At 39.7% G+C, this 23,018-nt stretch overlaps 7 protein-coding genes across 7 annotated transcripts; 5 read left to right on the forward strand and 2 right to left on the reverse strand.

Moving 5' to 3' along the window:
• The first annotated feature begins 8,402 nt into the window (after positions 1-8,402).
• On the forward strand, positions 8,403-9,026 carry LOC135788206 (histone H1-like). Its single transcript, XM_065298095.2, has one exon. It carries the CDS (start codon positions 8,403-8,405, stop codon positions 9,024-9,026), a length of 624 nt encoding a protein of 207 aa, XP_065154167.2.
• Positions 9,027-9,772: 746 nt separating this feature from the next.
• On the forward strand, positions 9,773-10,372 carry LOC135788207 (histone H2A-like). The gene has a single exon (XM_065298096.2). The coding sequence runs from the start codon at positions 9,773-9,775 to the stop codon at positions 10,157-10,159; it is 387 nt and encodes a 128-aa protein (XP_065154168.2). The 3' UTR covers positions 10,160-10,372.
• A 711-nt stretch (positions 10,373-11,083) lies between these two features.
• Positions 11,084-11,526, forward strand: LOC135788133 (histone H3). The gene has a single exon (XM_065298041.2). The coding sequence runs from the start codon at positions 11,084-11,086 to the stop codon at positions 11,492-11,494; it is 411 nt and encodes a 136-aa protein (XP_065154113.1). The 3' UTR covers positions 11,495-11,526.
• Positions 11,527-12,237: 711 nt separating this feature from the next.
• LOC135787945 (histone H4) lies at positions 12,238-12,549 on the forward strand. The gene has a single exon (XM_073813247.1). It carries the CDS (start codon positions 12,238-12,240, stop codon positions 12,547-12,549), a length of 312 nt encoding a protein of 103 aa, XP_073669348.1.
• Positions 12,550-13,428: 879 nt separating this feature from the next.
• LOC135788209 (histone H2B-like) lies at positions 13,429-13,803 on the forward strand. The gene has a single exon (XM_065298097.2). The coding sequence runs from the start codon at positions 13,429-13,431 to the stop codon at positions 13,801-13,803; it is 375 nt and encodes a 124-aa protein (XP_065154169.2).
• A 7,630-nt stretch (positions 13,804-21,433) lies between these two features.
• Positions 21,434-21,843, reverse strand: LOC135781070 (histone H2B-like). Its single transcript, XM_065291385.2, has one exon. It carries the CDS (start codon positions 21,838-21,840, stop codon positions 21,466-21,468), a length of 375 nt encoding a protein of 124 aa, XP_065147457.1. The 5' UTR covers positions 21,841-21,843; the 3' UTR covers positions 21,434-21,465.
• Positions 21,844-22,429: 586 nt separating this feature from the next.
• On the reverse strand, positions 22,430-22,852 carry LOC135788126 (histone H4). Its single transcript, XM_073813237.1, has one exon. The coding sequence runs from the start codon at positions 22,850-22,852 to the stop codon at positions 22,541-22,543; it is 312 nt and encodes a 103-aa protein (XP_073669338.1). The 3' UTR covers positions 22,430-22,540.
• Positions 22,853-23,018: the final 166 nt, after the last annotated feature.

Below are 23,018 nucleotides of genomic sequence, written 5' to 3' on the forward strand. Positions count from 1 at the left end.
CTGCTATTTGTTCTGACACTAAAGTTAGATCGATGGCTGATTCTGTTCCTCTACCTACATCAAATCTTGTACCTCTTCCATCATTCAAACACACTAAACTGTGCTCATCCATATACTCCTCAATGATACTCCCATTTTCATCTGTTCTTGTACTACCCCAGAGTGAGCTATGTGCATTAAAATCTCCACAAATTATTACTTTGCCATTTCCCCCTTCCCATATTCCTTCCAGCATAACTTTTGTTAACTTTTGGCAGGGGTTATAAAGATTAGCTACTTTGATTTTAGTTCTATCAACCCATATTTCAATTATGACCACTTCAATCTGTACATCATTGTTAATAGCCCTAAAATTTATACCTTGTTGGACAAATGTAGCCACTCCACCCCCTGTTACAGAACTTCTATCTTTGCGCACGGCCGTGTACCCATGAATTACAAAATCAAGAGAAGGTTTTAACCAAGTTTCCTGAACACAAATAACGTTAGGTTTGACAACTAGTTCTTCAATAAAAAACTTTAATTCTTGTCCATTAGAAATTAAACTCCTGGCGTTCCATTGCAAAATGGATATACCCATCAATATCCACCACCACATGATGACTGACTATCTACTGCCTCTGTTCTAAGCATTTCATTAATAGAATCGGTTGTTAGTCCCTCTTCACCTAAATACTTCTCTGCTGCTTTTAAGATTATCTTTATTCTTGCTGTTCTGCTATCTGTTTGTGCTGTGCAGTTAATGACTTCCACCATAAATGCAATAAATGTCTTCTTTTCTACAATCAGAGTATTTTCATTTACTTTACAGCATTAATGCACAACTTTTTGGGCTGGATTTTGGGTCACAGGTACTAGGCCTACGCTTGGGCCTACCTTATTCCTTGTTTCAAAGTCAACTTTTTTGATTGCTTCAGCATATGTCATTTTTTCTTTTACTTTCACATTTTGAACTTGAACTGCTCTTTTGTGTGCTTCACATCCCTTGTACGCAGCACTATGCTCTCCCCCACAGTTACAACATTTATATTTGGTCCCTTCAGTACATTTACCATATTCATGGTCCCCCCCACACTTAGCACAACGGGCCTTAGCCCTACATGCTACAGCAATATGACCAAAACGTTGGCATTTAAAGCATCTTATCGGTGGGGGAATGTATGGTCTCACTTCATAGCTAACATACCCAATTCTAATCCGTTCAGGTAATTTGTCCTCATCTAATGCCAGCATAACAGACATACTTGGTCTTTTAACTCCGTCTCTAGTATAAGGCAGTCGTTTAACCTTGTTTACACGAACTCCTCTTATATTTACTTTGATTTCTTCTTCAGTCACATCAGTCGATACTCCAGATATAACACCCATAGCTCTCCCTCTTTCCTCCCATATTTGCGGCTTCACTGCCTTCCCCAGTAATGTTTTACACATCATCAAACCTTGTTGTTGATCTCTATCTTTGCAAACAATTAGCAAGTTTCCATCTCTTAAAGTTTTTACTGTATATACCTCTCCTACTAGCTTATACACAGCTTCGCTAACCTTTAAAGGATTCAATGCACACGGGGTTTGAAATCGAATTATGACTTTAATTTCAGATTCTCTAACGTTACTCTCATCTCCTTTATTTCCTATGGCTTTCCTTTTCTTTCTTTCTTGTCTCACCTCCTGCCAAGCTCCATCGTTTGAGTTTGTTCCATTAGAAATGATTGAAACTTCATCACCTTCCATCTCCTCTAGATCATTCTCATATTCTCTTCCTGCAATCACCTCACTTCCTATCCATCCCGGATCACTCCTCAGCCCTCCTGGTTCTCGCACCGGATCTGGGGCGTGCTTCTCCATACCCGCGTCTCCCCGAGGACGGAGGCGCGTGCCCGCAAATAATAGGTGTGTTCGACCTCATGCGGCGCTGACATGATGATGACGTCAATGTACCGCGAGAGCGGTTCGAAATTAGACATCTACGTGTAATTTCTTGACTCAGTCTCGCGATACGTTTACGTCATCAACATATGATGTGGGTTCTCGCAGCGCTTCATGAAGTCGAACATGCCTAATAACACATGACAAAAGACAACATGTTAAAACACAATAAAGATGGTAAAGAAAGTTTCTCATAGCGAAGCACTGCGTTCAGACGGACTGAAAATTAGAACTTGTTTAACATTAAATATTTATTGTATTAAAATAAACAGAAATGTTGTGCTTTAAAGCATAGCTTTTAAGATCCTTATCCGGGGGTGTGTTCAATTATTTCTACATAAACATGCATACACATTTTGTTCTAAATGGACAGACCTTCATAAAAATGTATAAAAATGGTTTTATTACAGCAAGTGTAGCAACTGTTTTTGATTTAACAACAACAATTAACATCAAAAGGAAATTATCTGCTAAGATAATAACAACCAATGATAATTATTTAAATAATTTATTAATAATTATACTTATTTTAATCATTCAAATATTAAAAAAAATATTATTACTATATGATAAATGAATCAGAAATCAGAATCAGAAAGAGCTTTATTGCCAAGAATGCTTGCACATACAAGGAATTTGTTTTAGTGACATAAGCTTCCAGTACACAAAGACACCAACACACAGACAAAAATTGTAGGCAAATAAATAGGTGTGTAAACAATTGTGCTATAAATGACAATTTAATAGGATTAAATAAGATGCAGGGATGTACTAGAATGGAGGGGTAACAAATAAAATATAAGGATATTGCACTTTTTTTGCATAAGCATGAGTGGGGAACATTTAACTGTTCATGAGGTAGATTGCCTGGGGGAAGAAACAGTTTTTGTGCCTTACTGTTCTGGTATTCGCGGCTCTGAAGCGCCGGCCAGATGGCAAAAGTTCAAAATGGGGTGACTTGGATGTGAGGGATCCAAGAATAAATGGCAAAATAATTGGGGCTAGCTAGAAAATATGGGGCTTGTGTGGGTTTTTTTGTGGGCAAGCCCACAGTGGGATGGCCCACAAAAAACCTCATGGGGCGCAAAAGGGCAAAGTAATAGAGGGCCCGCATGGGCTAGCCCATATGGGCCCTGTTTGGGTTTTTCTGTGGGCAAGCCCACAGTGGGTTTGCCCACAAAAAACCCTCATGGGGCCCAAAGGGGCAAAGTCATACGGGGCCCACATGGGCTGGCCCATATGGGCGCTGTTTGGGTTTTTCTGTGGGCAAGCCCACATTGGGTTGGCCCACAAAAAAACCCTCATGGGGCCCAAAGGGGCAAAGTCATACGGGGCCCACATGGGCTGGCCCATATGGGCGCTGTTTGGGTTTTTCTGTGGGCAAGCCCACAGTGGGTTGGCCCACAAAAAAACCCTCATGGGGCCCAAAAGGGCAAAGTCATACGGGGCCCGCATGGGCTGGCCCATATGGGGCCTGTGTGGGTTTACTATGGGCAAGCCCACAGTGGGCAAGCCCACAGTGGGCTTGCCCCTAGTAAACCCATGTAGGGCCCCCAAAGGGCAAACTACTGTGGGCCCCACATGGGCTAACCCGCATGGGGCCCATTTGGGGTTTGGTGTGGGTTTGCCCTGCCCACAGTGTCCCACAGCATACCCACAGTGGGCCCGCATGGGCATGTTTGCTGGGAAATGGGAGTGGCAACACTTTTCATATCGTTGAGAATTAAACAGAAGGTTCTCCCTCCATAGGGATCATTCATTTCAAAAGTAAAGCAGATACGGACCCTCGGACCACCGTCTTTAAGGAAAACAGATAAAAATACAGATAAAATGACATATACATGACATTAGATGGTAGTCAGAAACTGTAAAGCAAATAAGTCACACTGACAGTTTAAGTGAACGGTAGTGCAAATAAACATATGTATGAAATGTACATGTACAACTATATTTCTTGAATGTATAAACACTAAAAATACAGAAATAAAATAGTATAAAATAAACATCTGTAGGTCTGACCAAAAACTGGCAGAGCGCTCCTTCTGTGCTCCTCTTTCTCTCTTTTGCGCTTCTTTTTCTCATTTTTCCAGAGGTTTGTCTCGGACTGTTTTCGTTTGTTTAGATTGGACCTTATAACAGCTGGTGCTGGATGATCCCGAAGACGTGCCTCCTGGGGCCTGCACACTTTTGCTCACATCATTTTTAGCAGGAAAACTGCTGTGAACACTGTAATGATGAATTTAGTTTTTTATCAGAAACAATCTTTTACACTGAGGGCCATTCCACGATATCCATGAGGTCAATATTTGATTACAAATTACATGGTTTTGCCTCAATTTCAGAAAATGGCCCATACACGTTTTTGTTTGTTTGTTTGTTTGACACGCGCATTAAAAGCTGGCCAACCAATAAAATTGGCACTTTTGTTCACGTGCCTGGAGCTGCTGAAGCTACAATAAAACATGACTTGGTGGCGCTTAAGCACAAAATGGTCTTGCAGAGCAAATCATGTTAAAGAGGTAAACACAGACCAAGAAGATGCATCGAGGCTAGATCAGGAGCTGATGTCTTATTGTTTTATATAAATACATTGCTCATAAAAATATAAATATACATTGTTATAAAAACAAGGAACTTTATGACAAACGCGACATGGACTACAAATATCTTGCTAAGAGAGAGTTGTTATCACATGGGATTTGACGGTTAGTTTAATTTCTCACATTACCTTAACCATGGTTTGGAGACAAAATAAAATCGTTGTGCTTAACCTGTGTACTGTGTGACCTCCTGTTGTGGGTCAATCACATTGTGTCATGTGGTGTGAACAGCTCAACAACTTCAACACAACTTCTACAGTCATGTAGTGTGAACAGCTGGGGAATAGTTGGGGCCCACACTTAAAAGTCATGTAGTCTGTACGAGCCTTTAAAGGCTCCCAATGCTGCCAGAGACAAAGACCTTTAAGGGCGATTTATAGTCGTGCGTAGGTCCTACGGCGTAGCAGCGACGGCGTAGGTTCCGCGTCGGTTTTCATTTATACTTGTGCGTCGCCGTCCGCGTCGACGTGCAAACACACGCGAAACCGCTGGTTGGCAGTGATCACGCGTGTAACCACAGTAGCAGCAGAAGTTGTCACAGAAGAAGAAGCTAAGCAAGTTAACCCACAAACGAAGAAGAAATAGCAACTTGTTGTGTATAATTTGAGAAGACCAGCAATGATGGAAGTAAATAAACAGCGACTTATGTTTCAGTTTGAGTTAAATCACTCCTCAACTTGGCTCATCTTTGTTTTCACCGTCTCAATCGGAAATACCTATGACGCAGTTTTTTTACCTGACGGGAGGGGTTTTGGTGGACCAATCACAGCGCTTACGGTCCGCGTAGAGCCGACGCGCTGTTAGAAATTTTGTGAGGTGCGCGTCAGGCTACGCAGAGCTACGCACAGGCTACGGATAGCCTACGCCGTAGCTACGCCGTAGGACCTACGCACGACTATAAATCGCCCTTTACAGTGCAGCCAGAGCAAATCTGTGCAGACCATCAGAGATGCAAAAGCAAAGTACAAAAGAGAGATGGAGGACCACTTTACAAACAATGACCCACAACGACTCTGGCAAGGGGATTCAGCACCTCACAAACTACAAAAGCAACACTCACAAGATGCCAATGCCTCTCTAGCAGAAGAACTCAACTGCTCTTTGTTTGATTCGAGGTAAAATCGTCAGAGACCGTCACACCACACCCACCCCCAACACGGAAAATGCATCCAGGATTTGTCCGGGATTGGTTGATTTTGGGTTAATTCACTCTGTCAATGATTTTTCAGAATCTGTTTGTGCGTTCACACCGTAAAGATCCTGTAAAGACACCTGACGTGTTTAACCCTTATGTTCTGGGTCAATTTGACCCTTTTTGATTTTAAAGCTGTCGGATAAACCAGTTAACCTGTGATTTTTTTTCTTGAAATTTTGTGACTTTTTCTCATTTATGGCCATGAACATGCATGGAAAGTTTGGACATGCTGATATGCTTTGAAGTACCAAAATAATTTTGTAACGATTTTGAGGTTTTGTTTTGTTCAAAAGCAACTGTATAGACCTAAATGAAATATTTATTTTTAGTGTTTGTTTTGGTGTTTTACTATCTTGAAATGGGGAAAAAATGCTTCTTCTCACTTTTATAGTACTGAAAAAGACTTTTACAGACACAGTTGGTAAAAGTGAGCTATCATTTCTATTCACAATGTATATGAAATACTACTTAAGTTACTGTTTTCTTCCAGACATTTTGTCACTTTTTTTCTCATTTAGGGTCATGAAAATGCATGCAAAGTTAGGATGCACTGATGTGTTTAGAAGTGTTTTTTTTTTTTTAGCACAAATAATGATTTTTGTTACGATTTTGATGTTTGCGGGTCAATTTGACCCATATTTGTTTGTTCCAAGGCAACTTGTATAGACACAAATTAAAGACATTTATTGCGTTTATGTTGGTGTTTTACTACTCTGGAAAGGGAAAAGTGAGCTTTTTCTTACTATTTTCAGTACTGATAAAGAAAAGTAAATGTGAACTATCATTTCTATTTTCAATGTATATGAAATACTATGTAAAGCAGATGAATTCAGACCCACAAAAAATCCAGAGGTGAACACAGGTGATGCCAGCTGTGCCCCACAAAACATGACACCAAAATAAGCACCATTTGTGTAAAATGCAAGAAGTCAGAAAGCACATGCTTGATGTGTGCACATCATATAAACAGGGATTTCTTGAATTTGTACAATGAGCCTCAAGAACAAAAGATGAGCATATTTAGAAAAATAAAAGCTTAATTTAATTTCACAGCAATATTAAATTGTTTATTTAGGATGTTTTAAACATAGGTATGTAAAAAAAACATGTTGAATTAAAATTTAAAATGTTGCAACAGTTTTTGTTAAAAATTGTGGTTAAATGCATTTTTTTTAAATCATACTTTTTAATTTTAAGTGTTTGTAATGTGTGAGAAATACTGATACTAAAATCCTGTTCATACCTAATTCCTTCTTGTTTTTCATAATTTGATATTTAAGGAATAGCATTGAATCCAATGCGGGTCAATTTGACCCGCTCCATCAAAATCTTCACACAAATCGAACACAATACAAGGGTTAAAGTCCTGCACTTGGTAGGTTTTTTCTGCAGCATCTGAAGTTTGCTTATTATCTGTTATTTCTCTCTCCAGGAACCACTTTTTTGTTTACGATAAGACTATAAAGGAGCGTGTGACGTGCTATTTTTATGCTGCTAAATGATCTTAGCTTCAGACACTTTTATGGGTATTTGCTGTGTGAATGAGGTTCATGTGAGGATGCTCTGTACTGACCACAGCTCTGCGTTTAATGCAGTCATCCCTGACAGACTACTAGCCAAACTGCTAGACTAAGGTCTCTCCTCATCTTTCTGCCAATGGATCTTCCTGACCAACCGCCCCCAAATGGTTAGATTATTTCTCCTCCACCCTAACATTCAGCACATTTCTGCACATTGTGTGAATATTCCCGCCGTACCTTACTGTATAACACATCTATATATAGTTTAACACTTGAATTCCACTGTACAACTTGTAATATTGGGTTAAATGTTTATGCAGTACATTACTTTGTATTATGCGATAACTATTATGATGTGCAATAAGACCCTGCTGTATATATTTATGTCTCCCACAAACACTGAGGCACTCCGCTATGTCCCAGCAGCCAGAGATTTGATCCCATGGCCTACACGCTATACCACTGCCTGAATCACTTCAAGCTTTTCATTGATTCTGATGCATGAAATCCTGCAGCATATTGGGGCAATGACAAACCTACATGGGAGACACTCATTTGCTGAATGGAACGATCTTGGGACAATTTGATTGACAAACACATACACAAAGAAAATTATATCAACTTATCATAGACAAAGTAACAGGAAGCCTCTGGATGGCGCATGTGCTTCAAGATGATCAAAACAACTACTTTATACAACACTTCACAAGTCCTTCAGTGATGTTCATTTAATTCAAGCGATTTAACAAAGTGTCTGTTTAAAACACAGAAGACGCCCTCGACCTGTCAATAAACATTAAACGAGAAAAACTCATGAAAACCATAAGCAGCTTCATCCAGCGGCTGATGATTATCTTGAATTTTATATGATGATGCCAAAATAAACTTTTGTTCACACGTGTTTAAGTTTCAATATATAGCTGTGAGCCTCTGCTCTGTAATTATATTGTTCTCATCGCGCCAATGTGTTTTAATACTCCAGTTTTATTGTAAATGTTAGAAGAGAAAACACACGCCAGCGGCTCGTGGAGGTGCATAGACACTGAGCTGTACCGGTTGAGTCTATATGGTTCTCATGTGCTGTGTAAAAGCGCCGCGAGCTCTGCTACTCATCATTACTGATATTTTGTTTACTGTTTGATCCTACATACGCGTAAAGAAATGGCAGAAACCGCCCCAGCTGTTGCCGCAGCGCCGGCCAAAGCGCCTAAAAAGAAATCCGCTGCAAAAGCAAAGAAAACGGGACCAAGCGTGGGTGACCTCATCGTCAAAGCTGTCTCGGCCTCCAAGGAGAGGAACGGCGTCTCTCTCGCCGCCCTGAAGAAAGCGCTCGCCGCCGGTGGCTACGACGTGGAGAAGAAAAACGCCCGCGTCAAGATCGCCATCAAGAACTTGGTCACTAAAGGCACCCTGGTCCAGACCAAAGGGATCGGCGCTTCCGGGTCTTTCAAACTGAACAAAAAGCAGGCAGAGACCAAGGCAAAACCAGCGAAGAAAGCCGCTCCTAAAGCAAAGAAGCCCGCAGCCAAGAAACCCGCCGCTGCCAAGAAGCCCAAGACTGCAGCGACAATGAAGACCGCCGCTAAGAAATCACCCAAGAAAGCAGCGAAGAAGCCAGCCGCCACCGCCGCCGCTAAAAAGGCTACAAAGAGCCCCAAGAAAGCAAAGAAGCCAGCGGCTCCTAAGAAAGCAGCGAAGAGCCCCAAGAAAGCAAAGGTTGCTAAACCCAAGACAGCAAAGCCTAAAGCTGCCAAGCCTAAAAAGGCAGCGCCCAAGAAGAAATAAAGTCAATACTTTATTTTATATTTTTTACACTCAAAGGCTCTTTTAAGAGCCACCCACCAGTCCTTTAAAGAGCAATGTTTCAATTTGTGTAATGGTTTTTGCAGTTAATTTTCTTAATTTGATTTATTAAAACAATCAATACTAAATAAAATAGTGCTTCTACTAAGAAGTCTCTGATATTTTTTACTGTAGTGCCACATAGATTTTGCAGCGTCTTTGCCATTAGAAAGCATTAGATTTTTAATTAACTTGAGTATTAAAGTTAAAGAAGTTTCGTATTTATGACGTGCAATAGAGTAAAGCTGTAAGTAAAAGTTATTGCAGCATAATAACACTGATACAGTACAGATGCTTGTATTTTGTTCACTAGAAAAGTAAAAATTCTTTACTACGTTCCACCTTGGCTTGTTTATGTTTGTTCAGTTTCTTTATTTCAGTTTCTGCCAGTTTAAAAATCTGTCCTCATGTAACACATACAGATATACAAATATAAATGTATACATTATAATGAACTGTAAGTTGGATGAAAGAATCTGCCAAATCTATAAACGTGAATATAAGCGAAAATTGTAAAACAAAGGCAGGCAGAAATATAGAAGGGGCGGGCTTTAGCGTTTGGAGGGAAGTTCAGTGATTGGTTTGAACTTTTCACAGACTTCAACCAATAGGCAAATAAAGCAGCTCTTAAATACTGGAAACAACATCATTGAGTCACATATTTGTGTGGTTACAAGAATAAATCGAAAATGAGCGGCAGAGGCAAAACCGGTGGTAAGACCAGAGCAAAGGCTAAGACTCGATCATCCAGAGCCGGACTTCAGTTTCCTGTAGGCCGCGTTCACAGACTTCTTCGCAAGGGTAACTATGGAGAGCGCGTCGGTGCCGGAGCTCCAGTTTATCTCGCCGCTGTGCTCGAGTATCTTACTGCTGAGATCCTGGAGTTGGCTGGAAACGCCGCTCGTGACAACAAGAAGACTCGCATCATTCCCCGCCATTTACAGCTGGCGGTGCGTAACGACGAGGAGTTGAACAAACTCTTGGGTCGCGTGACCATCGCTCAGGGCGGTGTGTTGCCCAACATTCAGGCTGTGTTGCTGCCAAAGAAGACCGAGAAGCCCGCCAAGGCAAAGTAAATGCGGTTTCTCCACAAATAAAAAAGGCTCTTTTAAGAGCCACCCACTTGACCTTTAAGAGAGCGAACTTTTGTGAGGTTTTTTGTATAGATCATTTATAAGTGTTTCATACAATATGCAACACAAAAATGGTTTAAGAAATATCAATATTATGCTGAAATTGGTTTAAGCTGTATTTTTTCAAACTGGTCAGGGGATGTCCTGTTTTTTTAGTACAAGCCTACTTTCAAAAATTGTTAATTTCTAGTGTTTTCTACTTTGCTCTTTATCTTCGTGATGTAATGTTATATTCTCTGTAAAGCTGCCGTGAAACCGAATTTCTGCAATAGAATTGAATTGAAAATGTCTCTTCATGCAGATATAAACCATACGTCCAGCGTTAAGTGCTATTTAAATTCAAACAGTGTTTTTATAGATTAGACTCCTTGTGTTTCTTTTTACATAAAAGCGGGTTCCTCACATAAACCTTAACCATATTTGGTGATTCTTGGCACCATAGTTCGAAAAGCCCTGGACTAAAATCACTGAAGGCTCAAAAATACACACTGAACATTATATGCTGTTAAAGAATGTCCGAGATCACATCGCGATTATATTATTTGTGTGTCAAGGTCGCTTTCATACTGGTGATGTCTTTTACTTTTTATGTAACACATTTTTTTTATCAGAACACTCCAAATTAGTAATTACACATGACTTTAAACTTAAATGTGGCGTTAAACTAAATAAAGGATATCGAGCGGGAACAAACCGCTTCTGCTCGTTTAAAAAGAGCCAATGGCCAGTAGACGTCACAAATTAGCCAATCACACGCCAGTTTACTGTCTCCGCCCTCTGAACTCGTGATCTTCTAGTCTTTAAAAGCAGCTTTCTGAGCGTGGTTCTGTATTCACTTTTCTACGAAGAAGAGATTTGACTTCAGTCATGGCAAGAACAAAGCAGACCGCTCGTAAATCCACCGGAGGCAAAGCACCCAGGAAGCAGCTCGCTACTAAAGCTGCCCGCAAGAGCGCCCCAGCTACCGGCGGTGTGAAGAAGCCTCATCGTTACAGGCCCGGTACCGTAGCGCTGCGAGAAATCCGCCGCTATCAGAAGTCTACTGAGCTGCTGATCCGTAAGCTGCCTTTCCAGCGTCTGGTGAGAGAAATCGCCCAGGACTTCAAGACTGATCTGCGCTTCCAGAGCTCCGCCGTCATGGCCCTGCAGGAGTCCAGCGAAGCTTATTTGGTCGGTCTGTTTGAGGACACCAACCTGTGCGCTATCCACGCCAAGAGGGTCACAATCATGCCCAAAGACATCCAGCTGGCCCGCCGCATTCGTGGTGAACGCGCTTAAATTCAACGTCATCCGCATCAACACAAAGGCTCTTTTAAGAGCCACCACAATTCCACCGAACGAGAGAATTTCAGAAGTTAAACTCTTATGGATATTTTTAAGAGAAGTTTATTAACTTTAAAACTGTTGTTAAAAGTAACTGAACGGAAGTATTAGTTTGTGAATTCAAAGTTGAGTTCCCCTTGGTTTAATCTAATTCATTTTTAGTAATGTAAGCACTACAATCTACTGACTATATAACCACTAACTTGAGGGTTAGTGACGTCTAAGCACAGCAAGAAAATAAGAAATTGTTCTCGTGCTCCGGGTTTACGAACTAAAAATGTAAAAGTTAAGGATTCACGGTTTTCGCTTGAGTATAAAATGGTTAAATATTAGTTTCTAGACAATTGCATCTGTAAACACTACCATACGTAAGTGAGTATTAAATATCGGATAAACCACCAAAAAATTAAGTTCTTTACATTTGGGTTAACATTGCTGCATCTGTAAAACAACACATTTACTGTAAACAAGCGTGGCTGCATGTTGTGTTGTGCAGGTGCGAAAATCATAATTTGGTAAACGTAAAAAAATCAAATGTGATGTCTTTGTGGCAATAAATGATTGAGAAGGTGGGTCGAACTAGAAGTACGTTGCTGGCTCCGCCTTCATTTGAGTGTTTCCATCAGGTCCTGTAAGCAACTGTAAAGTCTTGTATCACAGCACTCCGTTGTGCAGTTTTAATACGAGAAACTGAAGTCATGTCTGGAAGAGGCAAAGGCGGTAAAGGACTCGGTAAAGGAGGCGCTAAGCGTCATCGCAAGGTTCTGCGTGATAACATCCAGGGAATTACCAAACCCGCCATCCGTCGTCTCGCTCGTCGTGGTGGAGTCAAGCGTATCTCCGGTCTGATCTATGAGGAGACTCGCGGTGTGTTGAAGGTGTTTTTGGAGAACGTTATTCGTGACGCCGTCACCTACACTGAACACGCCAAGAGAAAGACCGTCACCGCCATGGATGTCGTCTATGCTCTGAAGCGTCAGGGTCGCACTCTGTACGGTTTCGGCGGTTAAATGATTAAATCACGCAAACCGAAACGGCTCTTTTAAGAGCCACCCATTTTCTCAAATAAAGAGTTAACGTGTCCGTTTTAGTATAAATCAGTTTGTTCTTTAAGATTAAGCTTTCTCATCACGATCTTTCTTGGTATTGTGTATCTATTTGGACCGTTTTGGTCGTGATACTTTAGTTAATTTTGGACATTAGAAATGATGTGTAAGCCAAGCATTATGACACGTAAAGCCGCTTACAGAATTTTACAACTGAAATAACAATCCAGTTCTAAAGTTTTCTTCGTAGTAATGATACATACATACATTATAGATCTTGCTTACAGACGCTAAATATCATAGTCTAACTTTGTCACATAAGCTTTACATGCTATCAATTTATTACACAAATTTAAAATGAAGGACAGGACAAGATTAGCATACAAACTTCATTACATGTTTTTCGACTAAAAGTGGTGGATTAATTTTGTTTTCTTTGAGTAAATAAATCTTGGAATAGAATTGTGCATAAAATCTCCTTCATGCTCATAGCAGGTGTCATGTCAGTCTTATGAACACGCCTTCAAGTGAATTGTAACCAAAAACTTTATAGTATAATAAGCAATAGCATTGTGTACAAAATTGAGCGGGAAAGTAAAACAACCCTCAAACGCATATGGCGATTCAAACATGAGGCGGTAGGCGGGACTTAAGCTTCGAAGACACTGATTGGCTTACTTGGTTTACAGCTATTCCAATGACATCCATTCGTGTTCTTTGTCCAATCACATACCGCAATCAGAAGATACGGCTACAGTCTCTAAAAAAATTGCATGGCCAGTGTATATATGCTTCTTCACACAATCAAATCTTCACTCATTGTGTTAATTTGACATAGTAAACATGCCTGAGCCAGCAAAGCCCGCTCCTAAGAAGGGATCCAAGAAGGCCGTTACTAAAACCGCTGTAAAGGGCGGTAAGAAGCGCAAGAGGTCCAGGAAGGAGAGCTATGCTATCTACGTCTACAAGGTCCTGAAGCAGGTTCATCCTGACACCGGGATTTCCTCTAAGGCCATGGGCATCATGAACTCTTTCGTCAATGATATTTTTGAGCGTATCGCCGGTGAGTCCTCTCGTCTCGCTCACTACAACAAGCGCTCCACCATCACATCGAGAGAGATCCAGACCGCCGTGCGTCTGCTGCTGCCCGGTGAACTCGCTAAACACGCCGTGTCTGAGGGAACAAAGGCCGTCACCAAGTACACCAGCTCCAAATAAATCTGTTAAGGTTTTCAACACCACAAAGGCTCTTTTAAGAGCCACCCACTTTATCGTTTGAAGAGTTTCCATGTTTTTAAAACATCTATTGTTAAGATATATTTAAAATGTAAAGGCTGAAGTTTTAATATGTAGACTTTAGTTTGAGTTGTGCAATTGTGTTTGCAATTTATGCAAACAAAGCAATGGCAAAATTTTTATTTTTGTAGATCCACAACAAACATGCACCTTTACAGCATAAGACACTCATGCTGCAGTCTACTAGTTGATTAATTTACCATAGTTAATGCTACACAATACTATAGTAATTATTCTTTGCCATAAAATGAAAATTTTACCAGATTACATCTGTTATATAATAAAACCCAGTTGGAAGATGCTGTTGGTATTCAGATATAGGCCACATTATACAAACACTAAAGGGAAAACTGGTTGTTTTAACCTAAAACTGCAACATTGTTTACAACCTCAAGACAAAATACTAAGTGTAAACTATTTGTATGAGTAATCGTGATATATCTTTCTGGCATGAGCTTTACCAAAGCCTTTTATTTGTCAGAGGATATTCGCATTGTTAAAGACATTGTTGGCATTCATTTGTGATGCTGTGAAACAAAAACATGTATTCATTTATCTTATTTGCATGGTGAAGAATTTATTAAAGCAATACACACAGAATCTGGGATTTCTTCATTTGTAATGAAGGCAGGTTTTTATGGTAAAATAATAAAACAATGATAAATGATTTCAGAACTTTTGCACATTTAATGTAAAATATGCAAGAGAGATAAAAAAAAATCTAACGACCTAACTGCAGAAGTGTACACATCTTAAAACTAACACGTTTTGATTTTACCGGCCTATTAACATCATCATCTTGGCACATCTTGACTTCTTGTCATCTTAAATATTTTCAAAGTTATAGATCTGTGAAATTTTGAGTTCATTCCTGTGCATGGACCTCTGCATACTCACACTGATTCTCTTGTGCTTTGTATCGTTGTCCTGAACTGGGTTCGCTTCAAAAATGTTCTCCCACCCTTAATGCTGTACCCTTTGAGATGTAAATCAAGAATAATAATGTAAATGGTCACTCTCACTCTTTGTACTCATTTCCAATTGCTAATGCTGTACCCCTATAACATATGAATACTGATGTAAATGGCTCAATTCCTTACAGTCACCAAAGGAGTACTTCATCAAATGGTCCAATGGATCTGATTAGGCTACAGCGCTCACCCAATGATTGGATGATGTGTAAACAGATGTCTTAATTCTCATAGACCCCCCTTTGACATGAAGTCTCACTTTTGCTCCAATACTATAATTAATAAAATATCACTTAAGGTTGTAAGGTTGAAATCTGGCATGTTTGGTATCGTTGGACTCGGCGACTACTCAGGACTCCAATGAAACAAGTCCCTTGAAACTACTTAAATCCCAGCCAAAGTAATACGTGTGTAAAACATTCGTCTTACCACTAGGTGGCGCTGCGACGACTGGCATCACAAGTACCAAGTGTCGTGTCAATAGGCCTAAGTTTGGCGAAGATACAGCCTAAAATCTGTTTTTTTTTTTGCGCTCTACGTAAAATTTGTTGATACAGTTTACGGAACCGGATTGACAAATCGACATGAATAACTTTTTGCCTTGATGGTCTGTAGATGCTACATACCAAGAAGAAGAAGAAGAAGCAGAATAATAATTATTATAATAAGAAAACTAACAAATACAATAGTTAATGAGCACAGTCCTGAATCCTAGAAAAGAAAATCTGTGTGGTAAAAAGAGGTCCATGCATTTATGACCTTAACATTTTTATATAAAAAACAACAGTGTAGTCTTCTGTCATTTAATTTAAATATGATGATGGTTTATGTGGTGTGTCGTCTGTTGCTATGCATGCTTTTTGCACTTTTTAGGGGCCAAGCACCGAAGGTGCTGAGGCACCTATTGGAACTGTCAGTATTATTATTCTTCTTCTTCCCCAATGGGAGTCTATGGCAGCCCTATGAACCGTACGTAGGAAAATGATGAAATTTGGCACAGTTGTAGTGGTGGTCTTAAAAAGTCATGTGACCAAAAATGGGGTCTCTAGTCCTAACTCTATAGCGCCACCAGCAGTGCAAAAATTCAATGTTCAAATGGTTATAACTGCTGATCCGCTTGATCTATGAAAATTCTACTTAGTACACGTGATTGCTCTCCTCATGCTTGTTGTTTTTAATACCTTACAGTAAAACTCCACCCATTACAGTAGCGGCCATTTTGAAATGTACAGTATTCCGTTTATTCGCTACTCCTCCTTCAAATTTGGTTCAATTGTTATGAAATTTGGCACAGGTGAACTTTGGAGTGAGCCGCACAGAAATGACCGAACAGAATTTTGATAATTATCTTTGTTCAAAAGTAATAAATGCGCAAACTTAACGAGGTTGACGCAAAAATGGTTCTGAAGCTGTAGCTCAGTCATTCTTTGATCAATTGAAATGAAATTTGGTACACTTCATGTGGACCATGAACTTGGGGTCCATGCCAAATTTGGTGACAGCGCCACCTATGGGTCATGAGATAATAAAATAGGCTATTTTTGCCCATAACTTCTGAACTGTTTGTCAGAAAATTATGATCTTGGTGTCTACGGATTCCTTGGCTCATGCCGCATCTGTCGATGTGTATTATGCCGGGATTGACCGAACCGTCTGTCCGCCATTTTGAAATTTCACATAATTTGCTATAACTTTTGAAGTATTGGATATATCGGGGCAAAAATTGGTAGGGAGCTTCGGCATGATGTCCTGAGGAAATCAGAGAATAGCGCCACCTAGGGGGTTACAAACTATAACAGTTCTTATAGAACTGCTTAGGGTCCACTTAGACATCTGTCTAAGTCGTATGCATAGAGATCCTGAGTTCATGGGTTTGAATCCAGCCTGAGGCAGGTGTTAGTTTCTTCTATTAAAGTTTTGTTTTTTCCCACCTATTCTTCTTGACCTGTCTGTAGTTCACATATGTTCTATTTTTGCCATGTTTTCTGTTGCTGCTCTGCACTGCGGTGGTTCTGCTCTGTCATTGCAACGCTTTGGGTACTTGCTGCGCTTTGTGTTCTTGATGCACCTTGGGTGGTCAGTGAGCATTGGGTTATTGATACCTTCTATGTTGCTTGCTGTGCTTTGGGTGCTCATTGCGCTAAAGGTGCTTGGCCCCGAATCGCTGCTTGCAGCTATATTTATGTTTATATTTGTCTGGAACATTTTGGCAAGATGTGCCAGGATGTAAACAGGCTCTTAAAATCAAAATGTGTTAGTTTGTACTCTTCTACAGTTAGTTTCTTTTATTTTTTTCTCTCAAACATGTCACATTAGATTCCATATTTTATTGCATAATCATTTGCATTCAAGGCAGGTTTTTATCGTAAAAGAATGAAACAATGATAAATGATTTCGGAAGTTTTACACTTTTAAGGGGACACTCCACTTTTTTGAAAATACGCTCATTTTCCAGCTCCCCTAGAGTTAAATATTAAATTTTACCGTTTTGGAATCCATTCAGCTGATCTGTGGGTCTGGGTGTACCACTTTTAGCATACCTTAGCACAATCCATTGATTTTTACGCATAATTTATTGATGAAAATAGGCAGCACTGTGTATTATTGCACCTTCTGCAGCCATGTTACGGCAGCAAAGTCCTTGATTATTACACCAGAATGAGACTATAGACCATATCTGCCTAGAAAATCGCAACTTTTAATTTTCTAGCAAGTAAGTAAGTAAAATTTATTTCTATAGCACATTTCATAGATAAAAATCACAAAGTGCTTCACAACAAAAGAAGAATACCCAACATTTATAAAAACATTAAAACATCTAAAACAGCAGGAGTACGCATTAAACAACAAAGGTACACATTAAACCAGCCTAAACAACCCTACAGACTAGTAAAAGCCTTTTTAAAAAGAAGGGTTTTCATCTGAGTTTTAAAAGTTTCTACACAGTTCAGTGAATGGAAGGAGGCAAGGCGTTCCACGACCTAGGTGCCACAGCTTGAAACGACGGTCCCCTCTTGTTTTAAAATAAGTACGGGGGGCAACTAAATATATCTGATCTGTTGATCTCAAACTACGTGAGGTTAAACTCAGCTGTAACAGGTCAGTGATGTAAAGGGGGACCTGTCCTTGTAGGGCTCTAAAAGTTAGAACCAACATTTTGAAATGTATTCTAAATTGCACTGGCAGCCAATGGAGTGCAGCTAAAACAGGAGCGATATGGACCCTTTTAGTAGTATGGGTTTAAAGCCTAGCAGCGGAATTCTGGACTGTCTGAAGACGGCCCAGGTTCTTCTTATTACGGCAAATAAAAAGACTATTACAATAGTCTAATCGAGACAAAATAAATGCATGAATTATCATCTCCAGCTCTGCCTTTGATACCAGAGCTCTTATCTTAGAAATGTTTCTTAATTGAAAGAAACAGTTTTTAATAAATTGCTTCGAAAGTTTCTCCAGAGACATGGTTGCATCAAAAACAACACCTAAGCCTCTGAGACTCGGCTGTACTGACGAGCCCAGGTCACCAAGATGCTGTTTTAACAGAGGTATGCTCTGCTCAGGGGCAATGATTAGTGTTTCAGTTTTAGCTGAGATCAACATTAAAAAATTGTCATTTTGCCATTGCTTAATTGCACTCAAACAGTTGATTAAAGGTGACAGTTTAAATAACTTAGTAGGCTAAAAAGAACAGTATAACTGAATGTCATCTGCATACAAATGATGAGAGACATCCTTAAACTGACTGATTAAATGTCCTAGAGGGAGCATATACAAAAGGAAAAGAATCGGTCCCAGGATAGAACCCTGAGGGACACCACTCGATAGGCCTGCAGTATCAGATATAGTCGGATTAATAAAAACACTAAAACTTCTACCGGTAAGGTAAGATGTAAACCATTTTAAAGTCGATCCAGATATCCCTAATAGATACTGAAGTTTATCAATCAAGTTTGTGTGGTCAATGGTGTCAAATGCTGATGTAAGGTCCAATAAAACTAACACTGTGTGCTTCCCATAATCTGCTGACATCAAAATATCGCTTGAAAATTTAACTAGAGCAGTTTCCGTAGAATGTTTTTTATGAAAACCTGACTGATATTTATCAAAAATATTATTTATCTCTAGGAAAGTAGTAAGCTGCTCTGCTACCACTTTCTCTAGAATCTTAGCCATAAAGGGGAGATGAGATATAGGCCTGTAATTAATAGGTTGCATAGGATCTAAATTGGGCTTTTTAAGCACAGGTTCAACAATAGCGTGTTTAAAAAAATCTGGAACCACACCAGTTAAGGAGAGAATTATTGATTATTTCCAAAACGCAAGAGCCAATACGATCAAAGACTTGCTTGAACAGTATAGTCGAGAGAACATCACTGTGGCCATTGGAAGGCTTCAACTTATCCAGTAGAGGGGTAACTTCATCTAATGACACTAGATTAAAGGAGAAACACGGATGGAAAAGGGCCAAAGTACAAGCCTTGATATGTACAGGGGGAAATAAAATTCTAGCTCTGATATTCTGAATTTTCTCAACAAAGAAGTTAAGAAAAACATTACTATTTGAAGAGACCGAAGGCGAAACAATAGAATTAATGGTGTCAAACGAGAATTTGAGCACACTGCCCCGCCCCTCCCCCTGCCTGCAGAAGAGTGTCTGATACCAGGCGCTGTTGCGCTTTTCAACCACATGGGGGAGCTGTTAGTCATTTTTACATGGAAACTACATAGTGTTGCTTTAATTTTAAGATAAAGCCTGTGAACTTCAAGTTTAGTTTTCTTCCATAAGCGCTCTATTTTCCGACGTTTACTTCTTAAGCTCTGAATAGATGCATTTATCCACGGGCAGGGTTTTTTAAGAAAGACAGTGTTTGATTTCATAGGAGCCACTTCATCTAAAATTGCTAAACATTGGCTGTTAAAAGACTCAACAAATACATTTACATCACTGCAGCCCCTTAGCTGGCATGGATCAAACAAAATGGAAAACTTCTCAACAACATCCTGATTAATAACTCTCCTTTGAGTCCTAATTCTTAGAGGCGGAGGGTCCAGAGGTAAATTCAGGTTAAAAATAAAATACAACTATGATCACTCACATGTACATCCTCCACACACACATTTACTGTCTCAAGACCTAATGTAAAAATAAGGTCCAGGGTGTGACCCTTCAAGTGTGTAGGCCCTGAGACATGTTGCGTAAAATTAAAAGAGTCACTAATGGATAGGAAATCGGTAGCTGCAGTACATGACATATCATCAAGATTAAAATCACCAATAATTAAAACTTTGTCTAGCTTGATCATAGAGGTTAAAAAATCAGTAAAATCAGTAAGGAAGATAACTGCAGGACCAGGAGGGCGGTAAATTAACACACAGTAAAATATGTTTACAGAACCGACCCTAATCATCTGTGACTCAAACGAGGAGAAGATTCCGGAGTGAATTTCTCTGCATAAAAAACTGTCACGATACACAACAGCAAGGCTGCCGCCTCGATGGGCCATTCGAGGTGTCCCAATCACAGAACAGCCAGCAGAGCACAGCTTGTTTAAATGAACAATGATGCATACATGTTCACGCACTTTTTGGGGGGAATAAAAGATTCAACTGCTTTGAGGAGTTTGGTCTTTGTTTTTTGACTATAAACTATTTATACTTCAAATTACTATCATAAAAATATATAATATATAAATATATAATAAAAACGTAGAGTGGTATTAAAACATTTTTCACATCACTGGTAAACTGATTTTATAATTCTCTGATTTATCCTCATAATTGCTGTTTATATTATTAATAAAATAATCAGAAATAATAAGAACAGGATTAAAATAGACTTGTATAAAAAAACAAGCCTGCAAACCTAATAATATCTTAATGTCACAATGCAATCCTATAATATCAAAACTGCATACTGTTGACACACACACACACACACACTTTAATGGACAATAAGTCGCTTTAGGAAAAAGCGTCTGACAAATGCATAAATATATAGACATAAAACTGTCCATATAGATTTTTCTGTTTCACTGTATTTGCAGGGAAAATAAATAAAAAATATTAGATTTAAAATTGTCTTTTCTATTCTGTTTTGCTTTTTTATTTGTTTCAATTGTGTGTGTGCATGTCAGTGAGGAATGTGCCCTATTTATACTTTGAGCTTCTGCCCCTCCAAAGATCTCTCCACGGCCCTGAATACCAATGGCATCTTGTCACTGGGTTTTATTGTATTAAAGAAGTGATCTGGTATAAGAGTTTAATTATATGGCATAGAATAATTACTACTGTATTGTGTAACAATAAGTATGGTAAATTGATTAACTGTATAGACTGCAAACAGCAGCATGTGTTTCACGCTTCAAAGGTGCTGCTTGATGTCTATCAGATAAAAATTCAGTTTTCATTGCTCTGTTCCTGTAGTGTACGAAAACTTCCAAGTACAACACAATCTAAAAAGTTTAAGCATCAAAATGTTTTCTGAAGGAGTATTCACATTTTTATTAAAAACAATCAGTAAGGTATGACAAAAAAAACTTTTAACAGAAACTCTTTAAACGATAAAGTGGGTGGCTCTTAAAAGAGCCTTTGGGTGTTGAAAGCTTCAACAGATTTATTTGGAGCTGGTGTACTTGGTGACGGCCTTTGTTCCCTCAGACACGGCGTGTTTGGCGAGTTCACCGGGCAGCAGCAGACGCACGGCGGTCTGGATCTCTCTCGATGAGATGGTGGAGCGCTTGTTGTAGTGAGCAAGACGAGAGGACTCACCGGCGATACGCTCAAAAATATCATTGACGAAAGAGTTCATGATCCCCATGGCCTTAGAGGAAATCCCGGTGTCAGGATGAACCTGCTTCAGGACCTTGTAGACATAGATAGCATAGCTCTCTTTCCTGGACCTCTTGCGCTTCTTACCGCCCTTTACAGCGGTTTTAGTAACGGCCTTCTTGGATCCCTTCTTAGGTGCGGACTTCGCTGGCTCAGGCATGATGATTCTAAGTCTTTAAGGATCTAACAGTGTGAAGAAGAATTTATTCACTAGCCATGCTAATTTTTAAAGACTATGAGCGCACAATATGACTTTTCATTGGACCAAATACAAAGAAATTGATTTGATTGGAGTAGCTGTAACGCAAGCGAACCAATTAATTCTCTAAAACTGTAACCCCACCCACCGCATCATGTTTCAAAAATACCCCTGTGCGTTTTTGCTTTGTCTAACTTTCCCGCTCATTTTAAAACACAATGTGTTTGAAATGTAATTGTTTCTTTGAAAACACGAAGCGCAAAATGCTTTTACTAATAAATAAAGGCATCTTTGCACAAAACCGTTTATTAAACAAAGTAAGATCTTGTGTTTGCTTTTAAGCATGTAACAAGATTACTAAGAGCACAGCTTTGGTTAACAAATTTGTCATTCGCTAGGCCTTTATTTTAGTAACCAGTGTTGTGGTGAAACTTGTATTTGAGAAACTACAAAAAAGCACATATGTACTCGGTTAGCACATGTACGTCTAGAAGATATCTGCCAAATATTTGATATACACCTGTGAAAATATGCTTTTTAACGGCTCTTTACAATATCTGTGCATTTTAAACAAAACAGTAACACAAAGATATCGACTCTTTAATGGAGACAGTGGGTGGCTCTTAAAAGAGCCTTTTGGGTTTGTGTGGAGTTTGGGCGATTAACCTCCGAAACCGTACAGAGTGCGACCCTGACGCTTCAGAGCATAGACGACATCCATGGCGGTGACGGTCTTTCTCTTGGCGTGTTCAGTGTAGGTGACGGCGTCACGAATAACGTTCTCCAAAAACACCTTCAACACACCGCGAGTCTCCTCATAGATCAGACCGGAGATACGCTTGACTCCACCACGACGAGCGAGACGACGGATGGCGGGTTTGGTGATTCCCTGGATATTATCACGCAAAACCTTGCGATGACGCTTAGCGCCTCCTTTACCGAGACCTTTTCCACCTTTTCCTCTTCCGGACATGATTTCAATTTCTCGTAGCAATAATGCATAGTAGAGCGCTGTGAAACCGGACTTTATAGTTGCCTACAGGACCTAGTGGAAACACACAGAAACGAAGGCGGAGTCAACAACGTGTTCATGCGTCACGGTCAGAAGCCCCAACCTACTTTGATAGATTTTTACCTCC

The sequence above is a fragment of the Paramisgurnus dabryanus genome, chromosome 23 (genome assembly GCF_030506205.2).
Source record: "Paramisgurnus dabryanus chromosome 23, PD_genome_1.1, whole genome shotgun sequence".
In the NCBI taxonomy this organism is placed as follows: Eukaryota; Metazoa; Chordata; class Actinopteri; order Cypriniformes; family Cobitidae; genus Paramisgurnus; species Paramisgurnus dabryanus.